The sequence below is a fragment of the Ranitomeya imitator genome, chromosome 1 (genome assembly GCF_032444005.1).
Source record: "Ranitomeya imitator isolate aRanImi1 chromosome 1, aRanImi1.pri, whole genome shotgun sequence".
NCBI lineage: Eukaryota > Metazoa > Chordata > Amphibia > Anura > Dendrobatidae > Ranitomeya > Ranitomeya imitator.
The window spans coordinates 300,191,065-300,216,509 of NC_091282.1; the positions used below are offsets into that span (position 1 = coordinate 300,191,065).

A 25,445-nucleotide genomic window follows, 5' to 3' on the forward strand; every position below is an offset into this window, starting at 1 on the left:
AGATCAGTTGCCAAATGGAAAGCAGAGTAGGGTGCTATACAGATATGAAGGAGGAAATGTATGGTGGTGCAGACCAGTGCTGAGCTTTGTGGGTGAGAGAGATAAGTTTATAATGTAATCTGTAGTGGATGGGCCACCAATGCAGGGAAGGGTGGAGTCATCCATGTAACTGGACAGAAATACGACCCTAACTGCACATCCAGGATGGAGAGGAGAGAGTTTAGTAAGTGGGAGAACATTTAGTAGAAAGTTGTCGTAGTCCAGACGAGAATGAATAAGACACTAAGGCTTGGTTCCCATTGCGTTAATGGGAAAGCGCTAACGGACAGCGTTGCACAGCGAAATTAACGCCGTGCAACGCGTCCGTTAGCGCGCCCATTCATGGCAATGGGAACGCGCAGCACTAGCGCGTGCCATGTTCGGCACGCGCTAGCGACGCGCCGGTGTTTCCTGGCGCGCCGCGGACGCTGCTCGCAGCGTCCGAGGCGCGCCCGCGGTCCGTTCCCCGCTCTCGCAGATCGGGGATCTGCGAGAGCGGGGACGTTACCGCGACCCCGGGACGCGGCCACATTAAAAACATTGCGTTAGCGCAACCCGCTAGCGCTAAACGGGTTGCACTAACGCAATGTGACCCTAGCCTAAGAGTTTTTACAGTTTCAAATGTGGGAAAAGGTCAGATTCTGGAGATGTTTTTAAGGTGAAAGTGGCATGAGTGATTGAGTGAGTGATTGAGTGAGTGAATATAGAGAATAAAGGAAAGTTCTGTGTCAAATACGACTGACTCCAAGACAGCAAGTGTACTGCTGGAGAGATATGGTTGAACCACCCAAGGAAATTGTGATATTGGGTAAAGGTAGGTTAGTAGAAGGATGAAACTCAAGAAGTTCAGTTTTAGAGAGATTCCATGGCTGAGGGAGGACAGCTTGGTAACTTCTTCTGTGATAGGTTGAGCATGAGGTGTGAGAGGCAGGGCTGTGGAATCGGTAAGCCAAAGCTTCAACTCCTCAACTTCAGACTCCCGACTCCACAGCACTGCCTCACTACTGAGCATGTACATAAAGCGCAGGACAGATTCATCTCGCCTAAAAGCCATTAGTCACGACACAGATAAAGAGGAGAACGGAGAAGGGGTAAAAATGAGTTGGGCGAAATCTGCCTAGGGTACAGGGAATCCCAGTACTGCAAGAGAAGTTAGGGTTGTGGGGCTGGTACATAGCAGTGTACAGGGAAATGCAGTGGGTGTGGTGACTCTCAAATAGAAGGAAATATAGGGATATACAGACAATCAGAAGTGCATAAACAACACTGAAACAATAATATTCACACAGTCAAGAGCTGGAGTGAACAAAAAGGGTGAGATCTCAATACATAGGAAATGGAGAACAATGTACAAGAAAACAAAATGGAGAATATCCCAGTTTGTGGAGGGGATAGAGGGTAGTAGGCAATGTATGGAGAGCACAAGGGGAGTGCACGCTGTTTATAGAGAGCAGAGGAGGCAACTTCCGGCTCAGGTAAATGCCAACTTGGAAGGGTCATAGCTGGGGAGCGCCTTACTATACTTACTATAAACCGCCTTGTAGTAACCAGGATTTGTAGCATTAGTGGTGCGTGCACTGTCTACCAGTGGGCCAGCTCTAGACATTTGGTATTGCACTGACAATTGTACTGTGGGCCAGATTTTACCCGTGGGCCTGAGTTTGACATCGATGATATAGAAGCTGAGGGCCTAATTCCTACAGTGTGTCACTTACTAGGCTGTGTGTTGTTTCTTCAATAAAATTAGTGTTTTATCAGCAGGAGTTTATCAGTAGAGGACTAGCTGCCTCCTGCTATTGGGTCCTACTGCTCCTTGTAACCACGGCCCTCCACTTATTAGCAGCATTCTGCTAATCTACAGTGTACACAGCTGTCAATCCGTGGTGGGGGTGGGGTTAGATTGGGGTCTTCACTCAGCTCACTGGAATGTCTGCAGCAGAGAAAACTGTCATTTTATCACAACTTTTTCACCCTGTAAACTAAAGGTACTGTCACATTAAGCGATGCTGCAGCGATATAGACAACGATGCCGATCGCTGCAGCGTCGCTGTTTTGTCTCTGTGTGGTCGCTGGAGAGCTGTCACACAGACAGCTCTCCAGCGACCAAAGTCCCCTGGCCTCAGCTTTCCTGCACTGTGTAGCGCCGGCCGTAAAGCAGGGCAGTGACGTCACCGCTGTGCTTTACGGCCGGCCGGCGCTCACAGTCAGTGCGGGAAGCTGAGGCTGGGGGACAGACACCGGAATGTAAGTATGTACTGCTTGTTTTTTTTTACATTTACAATGGTAACCAGGTTAAACATCGGGTTACTAAGCACGGCCCTGCGCTTAGTAACCCAATATTTACCCTGTTTACCAGTGAAGACATCGCTGAATCGGCGTCACACACGCCGATTCAGCGATGCTGCGGGAGATCCAGCGACAAAATAAAGTTCTTGCCTTTCTGCTCCGACCAGCGATGTCACAGCAGGATCCAGATCGCTGCTGCGTGTCAAACACAACGATATCGCTATCCAGGACGCTGCAACATCACGGATCGCTATCGTTATCGTTGTTAAGTTGTTCAGTGTGAAGGTACCTTAAGTGATACATCAATGCAATCAGAATCTGTCCCTGATTCTCTTTAACATTTATTAGATATTTTCACATATGCAATTGTCCTGGCCAATAAAATAAAAAAATATATTTCCCAGACAGTGAAGTGAAAAAAAAAAAAAAAGATGTCAGAAATGTTGTTTTTTTTGTTTCATCCACCCTTCAAACATCTTATGTACCCCAAAATAGTATCAATACGAATATCAGCTCAGCATGTAAAAACCAAGCCCTAACTCCGCTCCACTGTTGGGAAAAAAAGTACAAGTTTCAGAACAGGGCAACGTAAAAAAAAACATATTTTGAACTTTGTAAAAATAAAAAAAAATTGTTTATCATTTGAAATATGAAGAAATAATCATTTGTTTTGGTGTAATCGTATTGACCTGCAGAATCATACTGCCTGGTAATTGTTATCGCACAATGAATGCCATAAAAGTAAAATAAAAGAAAATGGCAGAATTGTATTTCTTTTCACAGTTTCACACCACTTGGAATTTGTCCTGTTTCTGGTACGGTGAATGGTGGTGTTCAAATTACAGCTCCTCTTACAAACAAACAGGCACTCATACGGCAGTGTCACCAGAAAAGTAAGAACTGTACCGCTCTAGGTTATTTACTATTCATAACATTGTGTTTTTCTTGTGTTTTTCCGCAGGCTGTCATGCTAGACTCCACTGATGTCAATCTCTGGTATAAAATTGGTCAGCTGGCTCTTCGCCTCGTGCGTATTCCTCTAGCACGACATGCATTTGAAGAGGGACTTCAGTGTAATCCTGAGCATTGGCCATGTTTGGATAACCTGGTCACTGTCCTGTACACGATCAGTGATTATAGCAGTAAGTAGAAGAGTGAATCTGCATTAATCAGTTGTATCAAGAAGCATTTACCAAGGCAATGTGATGTGGGAGATGAAATGAGTAGCAACGGCAATTTACATTGCCCAGAACTGGCAAGACTATATACTTCTTTCTTGCATCTCAAACGGGTTGTGCCCTGAGGAAGACCTTGTCCATTGACTCTTTTGAGGGCATATGGGTGAAGTTATCTGCCCACTTTGGAGCTTACTCTGTGAGGTGGGGTGGATAGCTTCTACAGAGGGCAGCTCTTACCGTGGATGACTTACCTGGTGCCTTTCTTTACAGCCTGTCTGTACTTCATCTGCAAGGCTTTGGAGAGAGACTGTCGCTACAGCAAAGGCCTAGTGCTAAAAGAAAGGATCTTTAACGAGCAGCCGGGTTTAAGAAAGGACTCTTTCCGCATGTTCCTGAAATGGTAAGCAACCTGGTCAATGTAACATCTGGTACAGCACATGGCATTAGTATTCTCAGCACAAAAACTACTTAAAGTAGTATAACCATACTGCCACGCTAGCTGGTCCTCAAGTCAGAGATGGGGCATCCTTAAGACAGAACCGTAGTAGATTTACAGTATGTGCATGTGGATCATTTGAACGCATGTATGCCATTTTGTTACCTTTTAGTGACTTGTCCATTCATGATGTGGATGTTAGTGAGGAGGAGGCAAACCGAATTGTGGAGGAGGCGTTAGAGTTACGCAGGAAGAGACAAGCTCTGAATGTAAAGCTGGAGGAGCCGGACTTGAAGCTGGTCCAGCCTCTCCCATATTTTACGTAAGTATTAGATACTGGATAACTAATTAGGCAGGAACCACCATAAATATTATTTCTTAATATTTTTGGCTCTGTGTTACCAGATGGAAGTGCCTTGGAGAGAGTCTGCTGGCTATGTATTGCCACCTTACAACGTGTGAACCTCCTCGTCCTAGTTTGGGGAAAAGGGTTGACCTCACAGATTACAAAGATGTAACGCAACTGGATTGTGTTCCCCAATCGTTGTACCTTAGAGACAAAGTCATAGATGTACCCAGGACCTCCAATCCATCAGCACCAGTTGTGTCAGTTGCAGAACCCACCCCAACTGTCTCTACCACTAATCTGGTCACAGTCGTATCTTCTCAAACCAATAATGATTCTTCAGCAGCAGCTCAAGGTGAGAGTCATGTCACCTGTTCAAGCGATTTTCCGAGATACCAGCCAGATTGGCCAAAGTGAAGATTGGTTGCTCACCTGATAAATTCCCCACCATTCTAGCAGTTATGCTGCTTGCCAGTCTTTGTATACTGTTCTGCAGTGATGGTGTGCCTGCCTACCCTATGACTGTTTTAGCCAATCACTGGAAACCGCCAAGGTCAGTGATTGGCTGCAGCGATTATATGGGAAGTTAGTCATATTGCTGATTCACAGTAAACAAAGGTTCATTCTGCAGCGATGACTTGCCCAACTACACACGTAACAACTGGCATCAACCACTGGGCTCCACACTTCTAAGGCTAGTAATTGGCTGCAGCATCGTCTGGATAGCCAGGTATGTGATTGCTGAAGTTCCTTAAGCACAGACTGACCCGGAACAGCAACACTTGAGTGGCAGTAGATTTATCAGATGAGTAATATGTATTTTATTATTTTATGGCATCTTCCACCTCTTGCCCATTTCTCTGATGTTGTGCAAACTGGACCGTTTTCTATGCATCGTATGTATAAAAAAATATTTCCGACACGATGAGGAACTATCATTTATATCATCCACTCAGTTTGCAGCTTACAGCTTTTCATGGAATGCGGAATGCGTTGAATAACAATGTGTTAAAGACATTGTAGTAAAACTGATATCTAAGGAATGGTTTGCCCCGAAACATTTCATGTCATTTCACCTACACCTGTTCTTGTTCAAAACAGTGTCAGGTTTTGACTTTGCTGTAGATCAGTCCAGTGGAGATAAGATCAAGAAAGTAGTGAAAAGAAAGAGACTCTCAGAAGATGCAGGGGAGACCGCCAAAAGACGTTCTGCTCGTGTGCGCAACACTAAATGCAAGAAGGAAGAAAGGATTGATTTTCAAGAATTACTAATAAAGTTCTTACCATCAAGGTAAAAAAAGGAAAAGACTGTGCTATAGTAAGTGCCTGCCTTTTGGGCAGAGGGCATTGTTTGGATTGTCATTTTTCACAAATGGTCATATAGTATTAAATTTGATCCTATGTCTGACCTCCATTGTTTTTTTTCCCTGTTTTTCACTATATTTTTAACTAGCTAATAAATAGGTATCCATTACAGTAAATCTGAAGCTATTGATATTTTTCCCATAGGACCAGTGAAATGCAGCAGATAGGAAGGACTATCTCAATTCTAGAGTCCAAATACCCCAAATAGTTTATATATCCTACAAAAAAAGCATCTCCTACATTTATGGCATATCCACCGTATTGTAGATATGAATCCTATAAATGGTCGAACCTCCGTTATCTTGAGAACCAGGCCCTGGCATGTGCTGCTGGAATGGGAAGGTGGTCAGACTTCCAATTAATTTGTAATCCGAAGCGGACTTATATGCTAGTAGCCGCCAGAAGAGAACCATATCGATAAAATATAGAAGGCTTTATTAAATAGTTTTAGGATAAAACAACAAGACCAAACAATATAAATAACAAAGTGTCCAAACAAAAAAGAGCCTGACCTCACAACACCACAATATATGTATCGGCTATATTACATACAATATCTAAGTATCTGCTATATGCACATTGTTCATTATCCATATTTATAACTACAGTATTGTAATGTGGTCAATCTACAGTATACTGGTGGTTTTTATTGGACCTATTGCTATACACTGATATACAAAGATTTATCCTTCCTGATATAGATAATAATGGGCATGGCAATCCACAGAAAATCTCCCTATCTGTATCATAAATTCCCGACCTATATGGCCCAAAAACATATAGTGTTTCAGTTCATAAAATACAATGCAGCACTATACCTTGTATAGATGATCACTAAAAAAGCCAAATAATGAGGTGTGTGGATCGGTCAGATCTCCCTCGTGCGCCTTCTATATTTTATCAGAATGGTTCTCTTCTTACGGCTACAAGCATATAAGTCCGCTTCGGATTACATAATGTTTTGAAGTGCCATAGCCATTAAATTGGACATTGTTTCATATTTTCCCATTCATTTATTGTAGGAATTGTAACCACTCACCACTGACAGCAATGCATGCGACATGGCCCCATTTTTGAGATAGGTTCAAGTCACATTGGTGGAACCTGCATCTACTATTTATTTATGACTTATCTTGTGAATTCGCTCTAAATATAGAAGATTAGAGTATCCCTTTAATGAAAATATTGGCATCTTAGATGATGTTATGGCTTGATATTATGATGTTCCCACACAGCCGCCACACGCTATGATGTCTCCACACAGCCTTTCACACAGTTTGATGTCACCAGAGTTTTCCATAAGTGCTGATAATGTATAAAAAAACAAACAAAAAAACAAAAAACCTGCTCCTCTAATCCCGTTCCCAAACTACTCATCTAATCCCGTTCCCCTGCTGTTCTAGTCTGTGCTGTGACTGAGGCTCGGCACAGCAGTCGCGATGTAGTGACTGCTGTGCTCTCAGACGCATAGGCTCAACTGTGGAAGAGGGATCTGACAGACCTGTTCCATCATTATATTCATCAGTATCTGAATTCTAAATATGCATATACTGGTGAAAATAATGCTGGCCAGAGAGTGGCCATGTGATGCCACTGTTTGAATCCCTTTGGCTGTCCTGGTCTGCGGGCTGAACAGGAGCCATCAAAGGGCCACTTATGGCCCTCGGGTCTACCCTAACCTGTACTAGCTGTTGAAGAATTATGGTGATTTTGTTTTGTTTCTTGTGGCTATTCAGATGCACTCGCCACTTATGAGTTAATCATCACCACAGTTTTTGTTGCTGTATCGGCCATTTCTTTCTCTATGTATATCTTGGAAAGACGTGTTCAATCAGAAGGTGTAGGAACATTAGCAGTCTTTGTAAATTTTTTATGGAATTATTATTATAGTTTTTGGAGTTTTTATTGGAGTGCATGTAGTTATTACTTTTATACTCTATAGACTTCGTAAACCCGATTCAGAGGAGGAGGACGATTCCTTTGGTAACTATGAGATGCAATCGGATATAAAACAAGAATCTTTCTCAGCTGGAGCCAACGCACTGTCCTTTGATTCCACTACTTTCATGGAATCCGGTTAGTACTGACCTGCATGGTTACCTCCTAACGTGGTTTGATTCTTATCTTTATTTAACACAAGCTGTTGATACTGTTGGTTAAATGAAACACAGTAGACCCTTATTATATCCACAAATTCTATACCTCTGAAATATATACTATTAAAATCAGAATAAACCGGTAATTAGGGTGCACTGTGAAAGCACCAGTGGAGACCACTGTGATGAAGAGACCAAACACCTAACCACCACGGAGTAAGAAATCACCAGAAAGTCTTGAAGCTCAGGAGTCTAAAATATGCCTTTATTTAATGGAGTGGCAATAATTAAAAAAAAAAAAAAAAAAAAAGATTATATATTGTATCTATAAAACATTCGCAGGGACAGGATTACATGGTACCCATACTCAGCAGAGCAACCCCCAATACAGAAAAAATCTTTATATTCACTTTGTCGCTGTGCAAACAAAAAAATGAAAATAAACTAACAGTGTGATAGATATATAAACGGTGTATAGAATTCAAATATTAAAACACTGTATACGTGAACATTACACAAAAAAGCTCAATAGCATTGTGAAAAAAAGGGGTTGCCAAAAAAGTGTGCACAATAAAAAATAAATAGTAAATAATAATATAAAAGACAACAACTCACTTTTTAAAGTGCCCAACGTGCATAGCCCTATATAGGGTCTATAACCATGTGACCATACACACAGGTGTGATAGCACAGCGATATCGCTTTTATAAATGTATGGGGGTAAAAAAATGACAGCTCACTAGTTTAAAGTGCCCAGGTGCATAGACCTATATAAGGTCTATAGACAAATAAACCATACACAAAAAGTGTGATAGCACAGCGATATCGCTATTATATATACCTGGGGGGGAAAGCTGGATCCTGAACCTGCGTGCGCCCGACGCGCGTTTCGGATATATTTCCTGGTCCCCCACAAGTGACCCCATTTTGGAAACTAGACCCCCCCAAGGAACTTATCTAGATGCATTTTGAGCACTTTAAACCCCCAGGTGCTTCACAGAAGTTTATAACGCAGAGCCATGAAAATAAAAAATAATTTTTCTTTCCTCAAAAATGATTTTTTTTACACACCTGCTTAAAACTTTTACATATTTTGTGTGTTAAATAATCTTATCCGATCTCAGATCAATAAAACAGACAGTGATTGATCTTTAACGAGAGGTGGCAGGAACCAAGAAATATCTGGACCCAGAAACTCATATATACAGCCCACAAACCCAGTAAAGAAAATGTATTTTTCTATTATCAGCTTAAGGGCTCATACTCACTTGCGAGAAACTCGGATGAGTCTCGCATGTCAATACCCGGCCCTGCACCCAGCATTCAGGAGCGGAGCGTGCAGCCGCATAGCAATACATGAAGCTCCTGAGTGCCGGGTGCAGGGCCGGGTATTGACGTGCGAGACTCATCCGAATTTCTCGCAAGTGAGTATGAGCCCTTAAACTTCAGACGTGCTCTCTACTGGTTCCTCTGTGTTCTCATGCATTTTGTTATTCTGTTGTCATAGAGAAGCAGGATGTGCATCAATTCATTCTGGAGAATCTAGAAAATGGTGGCATTTTGGAGCTTATGATGAGGTATCTCAAACTGATTGCTCAGAAGTTTTTGGTGAAGTGGCCTCCTGCTCTCGGAGAAGTCGTTCTCAACCTATATACTAGCTGGAGAAAACACAGCAGTGGTCTTCCGAATCCTCTGCTTAGGGACTGTAAAAACCAACACATTCGGGTAAGTTTTTAACGCCCAGTGAGCTTTATTCTCAATGTGTTATTATTTTTTCTATGATTGATGATCCAGAATTATTCTCCTATAACTGCCAGTAAACATACTAAACCAGTATCACGCAAAATTCTGCTTGTGACTGAATGACGGGTTTTGCTTAGATTTAAGTAACTTTACCACTTTCACCTTAGTAACCGATTATGAACGCATATAGAAATGAACATACCTAAATCTAGTCAATGAATTAATTAAAACTAGGTACCTTTATTCAAAAGTGATGATAATCCATCAGCTGGATAGCAAAACACTGGTATCCAGGTGTCAGGCACCCTTTACCATAGCAGATTAAGTAGATAGACACTTTGAATAAGGCAGAACCAGCAAAGTTGTGTGGTATTGGCATCTGATGTCTGCAATGCTTCCTCTCGGCATTTCTTGTGTTTTTTACTAGGACATGATGGTAATGAGCCTGACTTGCATGGAGCTGCAGCTAGATCGGTGGCTTTTGGCCAAGGTGAAGACTGGTACAGGTAGTGTTTTTTTTTTTTGTTTTTTTTTTTAATTTTTGTTCCATTCAATCCGCATCTAGAGTCTTTTATATTTTAGAGTTTTTGCCTTGTATCTGTAGTGTCTTCACGCAAGTGTCCTACCGGTATCCCTGATGAGGACTTAGGATCAGACTTTCCTGGTGGTCACTTTTTGGAAGATCAAATGATGATGGGATTTGCAGCATCTCAGCGTGATCTGTTTCCAGATGGGTGGCTGAATTATGTAGTAAGAGTGTACTGGCTGAAAGCGAGGTTTCTGGCTTTGCAGGTGAGTTCTCTAGTACAGTGTGGTCATGTGTGTAGCGGAGGGATATATTAGAAATAAACGAGAAGAAAATAACAAAATTGCCTAGAGAATCCTGTCATTTTCCTAAGAGGTCTTTAATTTGATCTTCAGCCATAAGCATAACCATCCTCATATACAATTCCATGTGAGCTCTTCATTCTATGTGAAGTAACATGCAGCTTGATATTGTGCATACCATAGGGCAGTGGTCCCCAACACAGGTGGCACAAGAATGTCCTAAAATAACTACAAGTTACAGACTAAAGTAAAAACAATCACTATAGTTAACACTAGGGTAAAAAAAACACAACATTTTTACTTGGCCATGTATATAAAGAAACACTCCCATCAAATTTGTATCTTCTTAATATATTGCAATTATCATATTATATAGCAATGTGTACTTCAGGGTCGTGAAGTCAGGGTCGGCGTCCATTTTGGTGGAGTCGGTATATAATAGACCAACTTCTTAACCCCTTCATGACCTTGGGATTTTCCGTTTTTCCTTGTTTGTTTTTCGCTCCCCTCCTTCCCAGAGCCATAACTTTTTTAATTTTCCATCAATATGGCCATGTGAGGGCTTATTTTTTGCGAAACAAGTTGTACTTTTGAACGACATCATTGGTTTTAGCATGTCGTGTACTAGAAAACTGGAAAAAAATTCCAAGTGTGTTGAAATTGCAAAAAAAGTGCAATCCCACACTTGTTTTTTGTTTGTTTTTTTTGCTAGGTTCAATAAATGCTAAAACTGACCTGCCATTATGATTCTCCAGGTCATTACGAGTTCATAGACACCTAACATGACTAGGTTGTTTTTTATCTAAGTGGTGAAAAAAATTCCAAACTTTGCTAAAAAATAAAAAATTGCGCCATGCGATACCCGTAGCGTCTCCATTTTTCATGATCTGGGGTCGGTTGAGGGCTTATTTTTTGCGTGCCGAGCTGGCGTTTTTAATTATACCATTTCGGTGCAGATACGTTCTTTTGATCGCCCATTATTGCATTTTAATGCAATGTCGCGGCGACCAAAAAAACGTAATTCTGGCGTTTCAAATTTTTTTCTCGCTACGCTGTTTAGCGATCAGGTTAATGCTTTTTTTTTTTAATTGATAGACCGGGCGATTCTGAACGCGACGATACCAAATCTGTGTAGGTTTGATTTATTTTTTTTTTTTTTTTTTTTATTGATTTATTTTGAATGGGGCAAAAGGGGGGTGATTTAACCCCGTCCCGACCTGTGACACAGCGTATGCGTCATGAAAGTCAGTGCCAATCCGACCTGTGACGCATATGCTGTGTCACAGAAAGATCGCGTCCCTGCAGGCCGGGTGAAAGGGTTAACTCCAATTTCACCCGGCCTGCAGGGACAGGGGGAGTGGTAGTTTAGCCCAGGGGGGGGTGGCTTCACCCCCCCCGTGGCTACGATCGCTCTGATTGGCTGTTGAAAGTGAAACTGCCAATCAGAGCGATTTGTAATATTTCACCTAAAAAACTGGTGAAATATTACAATCCAGCCATGGCCGATGCTGCAATATCATCGGCCATGGCTGGAAACACTTATGTGCAGCCACCCCACCCCACCAATCGCCCCCCCAGCCCCCCGATCTGTGCTCCGCTCCCCTCCGTCCTGTTCTCCGCTCCCGCGTCCTTCTGTCCACTCCCCCCGTGCTCCAATCACAACCCCCGTGCTCTAATCAAACCCCCCCGCACTCCGATCACCCCCCCACACAGCGATCCCCCCCGTGCTCCGATTCCCCCCCCCCCCCGTGCTCCGATCCACCCCCTGCACAGCGATCTCCCACCCCGTGCTCCAATCCACCCCCCCGTGTTCCGATCCACCCCCCCATGCTCCGATCCACCCCCCCCCCCCCCGTGCCCTGATCTCCCCTCCCCCCCCCCCCCCCCCCTTATACTTACCTCCCGGGATCCGTCCGTCTTCTTTCCTCGGCGCCGCCATCTTCCAAGATGGTGGGCGCATGTGCAGTGCGCCCGCCGAATCTGCCGGCCGGCAGATTCGTTCCAAAGTGAGTTTTGATCACTGAGATAGGTTATATCTCAGTGATCAAAATAAAAAAAAAATAGTAAATGACCCCCGCCCCCCCCCCCCTTTGTCACCCCCATAGGTAGGGACAATAAAAAAATAAAGAATTTTTTTTTTTTTTTTTACACTAGGGGTAGGGTTAGGGTTAGGGCTAGGGTTAGGGGTAGGGTTAGGGGTAGGGTTAGGGTTAGGGTTTCGGTATGTGCACACGTATTCTGTTCCTCTGCGGATTTTTCCGCTGCGGATTTGATAAATCCGCAGTGCTAAACCGCTGTGGATTTATCGCGGATTTACCGCGGTTTTTCTGCGCATTTCACTGCGGTTTTACAACTGCGATTTTCTATTGGAGCAGTTGTAAAACCGCTGCGGAATCCGCAGAAAGAAGTGACATGCTGCGGAATGTAAACCGCTGCGTTTCCGTGCAGTTTTTCCGCAGCATGTGCACAGCGATTTTTGTTTCCCATAGGTTTACATTGAACTGTAAACTCATGGGAAACTGCTGCAGATCTGCAGCGTTTTCCCGCAGCGTGTGTACATACCTTTAGAATTAGGCTATGTGCACACGGTGCGGATTTTGCTGCGGGTCTGCAGCGGATTGGCCGCTGCGGATTCGCAGCAGTGTTCCATCAGGTTTGCAGTTCCATGTAAACATATGGAAAACCAAATCCGCTGTGCCCATGGTGCGGAAAATACCACGCGGAAATGCTGCGTTGTATTTTCCGCAGCATGTCAATTCTTTGTGCGGATTCCGCGGCGTTTTACACCTGTTCCTCAATAGGAATCCACAGGTGAAATCCGCACAAAAAACACTGGAAATCCACGGTAAATCCGCAGGTAAAACGCAGTGCCCTTTACCCGTGGATTTTTCAAAAATGATGCTGAAAAATCTCACACGAATCCGCAACGTGGGCACATAGCCTTAGGGTTAGGGTTGGAATTAGGGTTGTGGTTAGGGGTGTGATTAGGGTTATGGCTACAGTTGGGATTAGGGTTAGGGGTGTGGGGGGGGTTAGTGTTGGAGGTAGAATTGAGGGGTTTCCACTGTTTAGGCACATCAGGGGTCTCCAAACGCAACATGGCGCCACCATTGATTCCAGCCAATCTTGTATTCATAAAGTCAAATGGTGCTCCCTCAATTCCGAGCCCCGACGTGCGCCCAAACAGTGGTTTACCCCCACATATGGGGTACCAGCATACTCAGGACAAACTGCGCAACAATTACTGGGGTCCAATTTCTCCTGTTACCCTTGTGAAAATAAAAAAATGCTTGCTAAAACATCATTTTTGAGGAAAGAAAAATTATTTTTTATTTTCACGGCTCTGCGTTGTAAACATCTGTGAAACACTTGGGAGTTCAAAGTGCTCACCACATATCTAGATAAGTTCCTTGCGGGGTCTAGTTTCTAAAATGGGGTCACTTGTGGGGGGTTTCTACTGTTTAGGCACACCAGGGGCTCTGCAAACGCAACGTGACGCCCGCAGACCATTCCATCAAAGTCTGCATTTCAAAAGTCACTACTTCCCTTCTGAGCCTTGACGTGTGCCCAAACAGTGGTTTACCCCCACACATGGGGTATCAGCGTACTCAGGACAAACTGGACAACAACTTTTGTGGTCCAATTTCTCCTGTAACCCTTGGGAAAATAAAAAATTCTGGGCTAAATAATTATTTTTGAGGAAAGAAAACGTATTTATTATTTTCACTGCTCTGTGTTATGAACTTCTGTGAAGCACTTGGGTGTTCAAAGTGCTCACCTCACATCTAGATAAGTTCCTTTCGGGGTCTAGTTTCCAAAATGGGGTCACTTGTGGGGGGTTTCTACTGTTTAGCCACATCAGGGGCTCTGCAAACGCAACGTGACGCCCGCAGAGCATTCCATCAAAGTCTGCATTTCAAAACGTCACTACTTCACTTCCGAGCCCCAGCATGTGCCTAAATAGTGGTTTACCCCCACATATGGGGTATCAGCGTACTTAGGAGAAACTGGACAACAACTTTTGGGGTCAAATTTCTCCTGTTACCCTTGGGAAAATAAAAAATAGTGGGCTAAAAAATCATTTTTGAGAAAAGAATTTTTTTTTTTTAATTTTCATGGCTCTGCTTTATAAACTTCTGTGAAGCACTTGAGGGTTCAAAGTGCTCACCACACATCTAGATTAGTTCCTTTGGGGGTCTAGTTTCCAAAATGGGGTCATTTGTGGGGGATCTCCAATGTTTAGGCACACAGGGGCTCTCCAAACGCGACATGGTGTCCGCTAATGATTGGAGCTAATTTTCCATTTAAAAAGCCAAATGGCGTGCCTTCCCTTCTGAGCCCTGCCGTGCGCCCAAACAGTGGTTTACCCCCACATATGGGGTATCTGCGTACTCAGGACAAACTGGACAACAACATTTGTGGTCCAATTTCTCCTATTACCCTTGGCAAAATAGGAAATTCCAGGCTAAAATATCATTTTTGAGAAAAGAAAAATTATTTTTTATTTTCATGGCTCTGCATTATATACTTCTGTGAAGCACCTGGGGGTTTAAAGTGCTCAGTATGCATCTAGATAAGTTCCTTGGGGGGTCTAGTTTCCAAAATGGGGTCACTTGTAGGGGAGCTCCAATGCATAGGCACACAGGGGCTCTCCAAACGCGACATGGTGTCCGCTAACAATTGGAGCTAATTTTCCATTCAAAAAGTCAAAAGGCGCGCCTTCCCTTCCGAGCCCTGCCGTGTGCCCAAACAGTGGTTTACCCCCACATATGAGGTATCGGCGTACTCGGGAGAAATTGCTCAACAAATTTTAGGATCCATTTTATCCTATTGCCCATGTAAAAATGAAAAAATTGAGGCGAAAATAAATTTTTTGTGAAAAAAAAGTACTTTTTCATTTTTACGGATCAATTTGTGAAGCACCTGAGGGTTTAAAGTGCTCACTAAGCATCTAGATAAGTTCCTTGGGTGGTCCAGTTTCCAAAATGGGGTCACTTGTGGGGGAGCTCCAATGTTTAGGCACACAGGGTCTCTCCAAATGCGACATGGTGTCCGCTAACGATGGAGATAATTTTTCATTCAAAAAGTCAAATGGCGCTCCTTCCCTTCCGAGCCTTACCATGTGCCCAAACAGTGGTTTACCTCCACATGTGAGGTATCAATGTACTCAGGAGAAATTGCCCAACAAATTTTAGGATCCATTTTATCCTGTTGTCCATGTGAAAATGAAAAAATTGAGGCTAAAAGAATTTTTTTGTGAAAAAAAAGTACTTTTTCATTTTTACGGATCAATTTGTGAAGCACCTGGGGGTTTAAAGGGCTCACTATGCATGTAGATAAGTTCCTTGGGGCGTCTAGTTTCCAAAATGGGGTCAATTGTGGGGGAGCTCCAATTTTTAGGCACACGTGGGCTCTCCAAACGTGACATGGTGTCCGCTAAAGAGTGCAGCCAATTTTTCATTCAAAAAGTCAAATGGCGCTCCTTCCCTTCCAAGCCCTGCCGTGCGCCCAAACAGTGGTTTACCCCCACATATGAGTTATCAGCGTACTCAGGACAAATTGGACAACAACTTTCGTGGTTCAGTTTCTCCTTTTACCATTGGGAAAATAAAAAAATTGTTGCTGAAAAATCATTTTTGTGACTAAAAAGTTAAATGTTCATTTTTTCCTTCCATGTTGCTTCTGCTGCTGTGAAGCACCTGAAGGGTTAATAAACTTCTTGAATGTGGTTTTGTGCACCTTGAGAGGTGCAGTTTTTAGAATGGTGTCACTTTTGGGTATTTTCAGCCATATAGACCCCTCAAACTGACTTCAAATGTGAGGTGGTCCCTAAAAAAAATGGTTTTGTAAATTTTGTTGTAAAAATGAGAAATCGCTGGTCAAATTTTAACCCTTATAACTTCCTAGCAAAAAAAAATTCCAAAATTGTGCTGATGTAAAGTAGACATGTGGGAAATGTTATTTATTAACTATTTTGTGTCACATAACTCTCTGGTTTAACAGAATAAAAATTCAAAATGTGAAAATTGCGAAATTTTCAAAATTTTCGCCAAATTTCCGTTTTTATCACAAATAAACACAGAATTTATTGACCTAAATTTACCACTAACATGAAGCCCAATATGTCACGAAAAAACAATCTCAGAACCGCTAGGATCCATTGAAGCGTTCCTGAGTTATTACCTCATAAAGGGACACTGGTCAGAATTGCAAAAAACGGCAAGGTCTTTAAGATCAAAATTGGCTGGGTCATGAAGGGGTTAAACTTTTATATTTTTTTTCACTTTTTTTTCACTTTTTTTTTTTTTTTTTTCTTTTGCCATTTTTCAATAGCCTCCATAGGAGGCTAGAAGCTGGCACAACTCGATCGCCTCTGCTACAAAGCAGCGATCGCTGCTATGCAGCAGAAATGCAGGTGTGCTGTGAGCGCCGACCACAGGGTGGCACTCACAGCTAGCCGGGATCAGTAACCATAGAGGTCTCAAGGACCTCTATGGTTACTATACAGAAGCATCGCTGACCCCCGATCATGTGACGGGGGTCGGCGATGTGCTCATTTCCGGGCGGAAGCGCCGGTTAAATGCCACTATCAGCGTTTGACAGAGGCATTTAACTAGTTAATAGCAGCGGGTGAATCGCGATTTCACCCGCCGCTATTGCGGGCACATGTCACCTGTTCAAAACAGCTGACATGTCCCGGCTTTGATGCAGGCTCACCGCCGGAGCCCTGCATCAAAGAGGGGGATCTGACCTCGGACCTACTATCTGTCCGAGGTCAGAAAGGGGTTAAATATATATTACATTTGATGCAGTAATTCTGTGCAGTATGTGCTCTAACTTTTTTCATAAGAATTTGGGAAAGTTCTGAAAATGTCCTGTAAATGTCTGTTCTGTTCCTGATCTAAGGATCTCGGCATTTAGCTGAGATGAATCTGTGCTGCACTTTATGTACAGGCTCAGTAGTAACCAGTGCTGAGGAGCCAGTCGAATGTTTATCTTACTGACTCCACAGTCCTGGTGTACTTAAAATTGCTTATTTTGCCTTTCTACCCTGCTAATTCTCTTTTCTCTGCTCTGTGTAGAAACAGGAAGTGTCTGTTCCCTGCGTTTATCATTCCCCTCTTCAACTCCTGACCCAGCTTCTCTCCCTTCCCCTGCCATGAACTTTTGAAGGGACTTATGATTCATGACAGGGAAAAATGACCTCCTGTTTCTACATAGAGCTTAGAAGGATTCAGCTACTCCGTTTTTAATCACATGATGTCATAGAACTAATGGGAAAGAGAAGAATTAGCTGGGTAGAAAGGCAAAATGAGCAATTGAAAGTACACAGGGCTATATAATATTATGACTGCAATATATTAAGAGGATAAAAAATTTGATGGGAGGAGGGCTTCTTTAGTTGGCTACTTCACTTTTTACATTAGAGTTAAATAATAATATTATTATTACTATTATTATGTTCCACAATCGGACATGTTTAAAAAAAAAAGGAAAAAAAAGTGTTTGTGCTGAGAGAATCTTCTAAATGTGCCCCTGCTGTGTACTGGCTGTGCCTGACAGGACAGCACAGGATCTCAACCTATTTCTTTCCCTGAGGTAAAACCTTTCCCTGCCTGTTTTATCACATAAGCGAGTGTTTGTGCTGTGATTCCAGTCAGTGAGGTAGGAGCAACAGTGGCCACTGAACTTACCATATTTTTTGGACTATATGACGTACCATACTATTAGAAGAGGAAAATAGGGAATTAAATTGTAAATGTGAAGATTGGGATAATTCTTATAGTCCAAATTTATTTTACCTGCAGAGTGGGGGGCGGCTGTGGAGTGGGGTCATAGGAGGCAGGGTCGCCACGGCAGGAATTGGGTTATGCTGCCGGCCCTGGACTGGGAAGAAGCAATGTCCCAGTGGTGCGATGCAGCAGCCATTTATCTCCTGACAATGGGCTCAAGAAAAATGGCTACCGTAGGCGTCGCATGCTCAGATTGAGACCTCTGCTCGTCATTACCGCCGGGTGATTACTGTGTGCGGTGGAGACTCCACTCTTGCCCCACACAGCTGACCTTTTCCTGAAACCCACCACCGAGAGATCAATGGCTCCTGCCTCGCACCACTGGGACAACCCCTCCGCCCAACCCCCACAGCATTGCCTCACGCTCCCGCATGCTACCTGTAATGGACACCCTGCCTCCTGTTTCCCCACTCCACCGCCCCCCTCCCCCTTTGTATGCTATATTTAGAGTAGACGCACCCTCATTTTCCTCCCAAATTTGGAGGAAAAAAAGTGTGTCTTATAGTGCGAAAAATATGCTATATGTCAGAGGGCTGAATACACAGCCGAATCACTTGCTCATGTGATAAAACGGGCAAGTAAATATTTCACCTCACAAAAAGCAGCAGCTGCGATCCCGTGCTGTAATATCTGTCAACTCTTTTGTGTCCTCCCCTGCCCAGGAGCTGTGCTATGATCAGACCATGTTCTGTACGGTCAGACACGGCCATTACACAGTACACAGCAGGGGCACATGTATAAGATTATCTCAGCACAGGGACATTGTATTTAACATGTCCTGTTGTCAAACTTATTTTTTATTCTAACATCTATTAATTAAAATTTATTCGTGGGACAACCTTTTAAAAAGGACCTAGCATGTCCTGGAAAACTGAATTATTATTAAGGAAAACCAAAAAAAATTCAGGTTTACTGTTAATGGCATTGGCCCTTTAAGAAAGAGAGGTCAAGGTCAGGGGTCTTCACTACCTCTATTTGAAATCTGTGTGAGACTTCTGAGCTTGGCAATACAACTGGAAGAGAAGAGGGATAGCAGCAGTTCCTGCCATAGCTTCTCTTAGTTTGCATGGCTGTGTACAGTTTGTAGGGAGACAATCTGAATAACTTTTTAATGGGAATCTGTCACCAGGCTTTTGTTACGGAATCTGATTCCAGGGATGTATCACCTACTGGACTGTTCGGTGCTGTTTTGGATCCCTGTTTTGTGTGATGTAGAAGAGCTAAAGGTACCTTCACACTAAGCGACGCTGCAGCGATACCAACAACGATGTCGATCGCTGCAGCGTCGCTGTTTGGTCGCTGGAGAGCTGTCACACAGACAGCTCTCCAGCGACCAACGATGCGGGTAACCAGGGTAAACATCGGGTTACTAAGCGCAGGGCCGCGCTTAGTAACCCGATGTTTACCCTGGTTACCATCGTAAAAGTAAAAAAAACAAACACTACATACTTACCTTCTGCTGTCTGTCCCCGGCGCTCTGCTTTCCTGCACTGACTGTGAGCACAGCGGCCGGAAAGCACAGCGGTGACGTCACCGCTGTGCTTTCCAGCTGGCCGGCGCTGACACAGGATGCAGGAGGAGTGCAGAGAAGCACAGCGCCGGGGACAGACAGCAGAAGGTAAGTATGTAGTGTTTGTTTTTTTTTACTTTTACGATGGTAACCAGGGTAAATATCGGGTTACTAAGCGCGGCCCTGCGCTTAGTAACCCGATGTTTACCCTGGTTACCAGTGAAGACATCGCTGAATCGGCGTCACACACGCCGATTCAGCGATGTCTGCAGGGAGTCCAGCGACGAAATAAAGTTCTGGACTTTCTGCAGCGACCAACGACATCACAGCAGGATCCTGATCGCTGCTGCGTGTCAAACACAACGATATCGCTAGCCAGGATGCTGCAACGTCACAGATCGCTAGCGATATCGTTGTGAAGTTGTTTAGTGTGAAGGTACCTTAAGACTTTTGGGCTGTATTTAACCCCACCCACACGCCTGATCGGCATCTTCCTGTGTACACTGTAAATTGCCAGCAAGCTCCCAATCAGTGGTGGGGGCGGGGTTACACAGATTTTGCCTGACTGCACATGTCCTCTAGTGTTAATCTCATGCTGATAAAACACTGATTGAATTGAAACTACAGCTCACGGCCTTATAAATGACACATCCCTGTAATCAGGCTTTCAGCTCCTATATTATGCTACACAGATTAAATGGTAAAACCATAGTAACAGAATCTCTTTAAAGTCAGCCGATTTCTTGTTTTGCTGCATTATACACAGGAACATCTTATTACTTGGCCAATACATAACAACATTCAATTTGAGGTAAACTCAATGTTTCACTGATTTACTTTTGCTGAATTTATGACAAAAATAGGTGAATTAATCCACCTATTATATTCTATGGAACAGCAAGTCCGCACAATAGCCAAGCAAGCCAATTCCTGCACAATCTAAGCACAAGACTCCAAAGCTTCACAGTGTTCCCCCATCACAACTAATATTTTCTAGAAAAGAGAATCTCACCAGATTTTGTGTTCACTCTAGGAAAGTGAAACTTGTGTCGCTGTAGTTCAGGGGGCAGTCATCTGATTTGCTAATGATGTACACTACCGATCAAAAGTTTAGCGTCCCCCAGACAATTTTGTGTTTTCCATGGAAACTCATACTTTTTTTAATTAAATGAGTTGCCAAATGAATTTAAAATCTAGTCCAAACATTGACAAGGCTCGAAAAAAAGATTTTTATTTGAAATAATAATTTTCTCCTTCAAACTTTACTTTCATCAAAGAATGCTCCCTTTGCAGCAATTCCAGCATTGCAGACCTTTGGCGTTCTAGCAGTTAATTTGCTGAGGTAATCTGGAGAAACTTCCCCCCATGCATCCAGAAGCCCCTCCCACAAGTTGGTTTGGCTTGATGGGCACTTTTTGCACCATACGGTCAAGCTGCACCCACAACAGCTCAATGGGGTTGAGATCTGGTGACTGCGCTGGCCACTCCATTACAGATAGAATACCAGCTGCCTGCTTCTTCCCTAAATAGTTCTTGCATAATTTGGAGGTGTGCTTTGGGTCATTGTCCTGTTGTAGGATGAAATTGGAGTCAATCAAGCGCTGTCCACAGGGTATGGCATGGCGTTGCAAAAGGAAGTGATAGCCTTCCTTATTCAAAATCCCTTTTACCTTGTACAAATCTCCCACTTTACCAGCACCAAAGCAACCCCAGACCATCACATTACCTCCACCATGCTTTACAGATGGCGTCAGACACTCTTCCAGCATCTTTTCAGCTGTTCTGCATCTCACAAATGTCTTTCTGTGTGATCCAAACACCTCAAACTTGGATTCGTCTGTTCATAACACTTTTTCGAATCTTCCTCTGTCCAATGTCTGTGTTCTTTTGCCCATTATAATCTTTTCCTTTTATTAGCCAGTCTCAGATATGGGTTTTTCTTTGCCCTGAAGGCCAGCATCCTGGAGCCACCTCTTCACTGTAGACGTTGACACTGGCGTTTTGCGTGTACTATTTAATGAAGCTGCCAGTTGAGGACCTGTGAGGTGTCGATTTCTCAATCTACAGACACTAATATACTTGTCTTGTTGCTCAGTTGTGCAGCGGGGCCTCCCACTTCTCTTTCTACTCAGGTTAGAGCCTATTTGTGCTTCCTCTGAAGGGAGTAGTACACACCGTTGTAGGAAATCTTCGGTTTCTTGGCAACTTCTTGCATGGAATAGCCTTCATTTCTAAGAACAAGAATAGACTGTCGAGTTTCACATGAAAGCTCTTTTTTTCTGGCCATTTTGAGAGTTTAATGGAACCAACAAATGTAAGATTTCTCAACTAGCTCAAAGGAAGGTCAGGATTATAGGTTCTCTAATCAGCCAAACTGTTTTCAGCTGTGCTAACATACTTGCACAAGTGTTTTCAGTGGTATTCTAACCATCTATTAGCCTTCTTACACAGTTGGCAAACACAAAGTACCATAAGAACACTGGAGTGATGGTTGTTGGAAACGGGCCTCTATATGATGGGTGTTGGAAATGGGCCTCTATATACTTATGAAGATATTGCATTACAAACTAGATGTTTGCAGCTAGAATAGTCATTTACCACATTAACAATGTATAGAGTGTATTTATGAATCATTTAATGTTAGCTACATTGGCAAAAAACTGTGCTTTTCTTTCTAAAATAAGGAAATTTCTATGTGACCCTAAACTTTTGAAAGGTAGTGTATATTTGAGAAATGTCTTGAAACTTTATCAACAGTAATTGTTTTAGATTTTTCTCATAACCAGTCAGTCCTATAAGTCCCCCTTAACACCAACGGCCCTGTTTGAAAGTGGTTCACAACTTACAGATGATTGGGGACAACTAATGTATTTTTATTTAGCAATTATAGGGTCTTTGGAAAGAGAACCCCCAGATCACGTTTCCCCAATCCTATCTCCCTATGTATGATGAGAATCTACGCCAGGCTTCCCCTAAGTATTGTGTGGCAATGCCAGTAAACGGTATAGATGCTGCCAATCCCTCCTTTATGTGGAATTCGTTTGCTTGCAGGTTGGAACCAGGAAGGAAAGGGGAAGATAGTATTTTTTGTATGAGATGCGTCTCTACTTATGCTTTCCTCAATACTTAGGAATAAAATAATAAGTAAAGTAATAAAATACAGAGGAATTAGTGGTAATAAACCAAAGCTGCAGGATGGTGATGTCAGTAATATTTTTTTTCCTTTTAGTTTTAATTTGGTACCATTTATATTTGGTCTATTCTATATCCTTTTCATACATTTAAGGCATGTGTTATCTTTCCAGTAAATAATAAAAAACACACCTGTATATGCAATGTTCCAGCATAGGCTAGGTTCATACGCATACAGCAGCACGGCATCTATGGAACCCTAAAAAAAAAGAAGATTCTCGCAGAAACCTCGACGGAGCCATTCACTATTATGAAGACACTTCGGACACTGTCTGGTCTCCGTCCTGGTAGTGTTTTTCCTTTTTCATACACTCACAATAACATGGCTGACCCGGTTTTTGTGCACGTTTGAATGAATACTGCCAGTAGTGAATGGCTCCGTCTGGGGTATTATTTTACATATAGAATAAACTTGTAAACCGGATCTAATTCTGAAGCCTATGGATATTAATTGCTATGTTAATGTACTTTATCCAGTGAAAAAGTATTTAATAAACAGTAATCATTTTACCTATTGTACGTCGGTCACAATGTAGGGGGACATGGAACAAGCATTAGAAAACTTTGATATGTGCACTGATTTGCTCCAAAGCCAAGAGGCTAAAGCTTGCAAAGGGGAAGAAAATGGAGACGTCATTGTCATCAAGCTTCCCAACCTCCAGCTGGATTCTACGGTGTCTGTAGAGGAGGTGAGTTCCTTGATCCTTTCATCACAGGGATCCTGCTTTCTGCTTCTTCCACATAGTGTTTGCAGCACAGCCAGATTTTTTTCAGTGTTAAATCAGAGAAACCCAAAGTAGAAATCCAAGAAGAGCCTCACTAGGGGTTGAAAGCTGACCTTGGTATTAGGATAGTTCACCAGTTAATTCATCCTCATTATGGTATATGGCTCGGAGAACCGCAATGTGTCTGTGTGCCAGATGCTGCCTATGGACTTCATTCATTCTTCTGCAGCTATGGCTTCCCGGCTGAAGGCTTTTCTTGCCCCTGGGAGATTTGGCATCTATTCTTGAAGAATGGGAGATTTCTCCCACCCACCTTCTTTTTCTGAGGTCCGCAAGTATGTTCCAGGAGAGTTGGCAAGCATGTTGTAAGGAAGGTGCCCAGTTATCTTTTTTTCTTTTTTAACAAATGTGTTAAAGGGATTCTTTCACTTGAATCATGTAGTCTGAGCTGCAAACAGCATGTTATGGAGCAGGAGAAGCTGAGCAGATATAGGTTTGTAGGGAAAGATTCGGAATACATTCAGTAATTGTAATTATTAAATGTGGGTTCTGGAGTCCAGTGAGTGGTCTTACCCACCAATTGACAGCGATGTCTGTACGCAGAATCATACGGGGAAGACGCTCAGCCATTGATAAAACCACCCGCGCCCGGAGCACTCGAGCCAATAATGAGCAGGAATTGCAAAGAATAGAAATCCTGTTATATTAAATCTTTCCCTACAAACTTACAGGACTGTGCAAAAGATTTAAGCAAGTATTGAAACATTGCTGCAAAGTAAGAATGCTTTCAAAAATTAAAATTGCTAATAGTCTATAAGTTGGAAAATTCTAATTGAGTGAACTAAAGAGAAATCTTAATCAAATCAATATTGGCGTAACCTCCTTTGCCACGACAAGGTTGAACGTGCCTGAAAAATCAAACAGTGCAACATTTTTAATTAAACCCATTTCCAAAGATGGTTTATATAACCCCAAATATATGTAATCAAGTTAAAAATGTCTAAAAATGGAGACAAACTTGTGACGCCAGCTTTAGATGAGAGATTGTAAGGATTGGAATTGGATTCACCAATCAAAAACTAAGGGGGGATGGGCATCGGATGGTTAAAAGATGTCCTAAGCACAGACATGATCATTTTTGGATAACTTTCCTCACTCACACTATGAATTATCTTCTGTTAGATTTCTTGTCTGAATACAGTGAATAGCAAACAGTTTGATCGATTATACGATTCTATATTATTTATCATCAGATTTTTCTGCGTTCATCATTACTGTGTACGGTAAATATTTGACTTTTATCGTGGCGAGGTCTCTTATAGCGATCGTATACACCATCGCTCATTCATTATCTCCTCGTCTAAACCCAGCCTGTGGAGCAGAGCTTTGTTAGCTGGAGGTTCATCTTTGGCATGAGTCATTATAATATTCTGGCTTTATTCTTTTCTAGATTGAAAACAGTCTGACGGCTTTGGAGAGATGCCAGTCCCTGGAGGAGATTCAGAGGCTGCATGACATCGGGGATTATTCATCGGTGGTTCGTCTGGTGTGCCCCACATTGTGTATGAGTGGTTATCACAGGAATAAGCATCTTGATCTAATGACCTCTCCTCCAGAGAGACCTGCTCAGCTACTACTTATGCAGGTGATACACAGCAGGGCTGTATATGTAAAGCATTCATCGCTGTTGATTAATGTGCCTATAATTCACATTCTAATATAGTGAGGTCTTGAATATGCATATTAGTATTAAATAGTAGTTGATATTTTACACACATAACAGTGAAAATCTCCTCCAGATTTGCTTACCCCCCTATCACAGATCTGACTAGCGAAGCATAATCCATGGGCTCAGAACATTGCGTTACGCTGCATTTACACATCCGTGTAACCCGTCCTAGCACTTCC

At 42.8% G+C, this 25,445-nt stretch overlaps 1 protein-coding gene across 6 annotated transcripts in view; it reads left to right on the forward strand.

Annotated features, from left to right (window-relative positions):
- Nucleotides 1–25,445, forward strand: part of CABIN1 (calcineurin binding protein 1) — a 310,182-nt gene that overhangs the window by 93,375 nt on the left and 191,362 nt on the right. For 3 of the 6 annotated variants that reach the window (XM_069757196.1, XM_069757237.1, XM_069757215.1), the window contains exons 6-16: nucleotides 3,287–3,467; nucleotides 3,774–3,903; nucleotides 4,112–4,261; nucleotides 4,345–4,640; nucleotides 5,387–5,576; nucleotides 7,593–7,726; nucleotides 9,254–9,471; nucleotides 9,917–9,995; nucleotides 10,094–10,281; nucleotides 23,349–23,501; nucleotides 24,988–25,182. In XM_069757196.1, the coding sequence (XP_069613297.1) occupies nucleotides 3,287–3,467; nucleotides 3,774–3,903; nucleotides 4,112–4,261; nucleotides 4,345–4,640; nucleotides 5,387–5,576; nucleotides 7,593–7,726; nucleotides 9,254–9,471; nucleotides 9,917–9,995; nucleotides 10,094–10,281; nucleotides 23,349–23,501; nucleotides 24,988–25,182 (1,914 nt within the window). The remainder of the gene's footprint in view (nucleotides 1–3,286; nucleotides 3,468–3,773; nucleotides 3,904–4,111; nucleotides 4,262–4,344; nucleotides 4,641–5,386; nucleotides 5,577–7,592; nucleotides 7,727–9,253; nucleotides 9,472–9,916; nucleotides 9,996–10,093; nucleotides 10,282–23,348; nucleotides 23,502–24,987; nucleotides 25,183–25,445) is intronic. The other 3 variants (XM_069757206.1, XM_069757230.1, XM_069757223.1) reach the window with 2 other exon arrangements.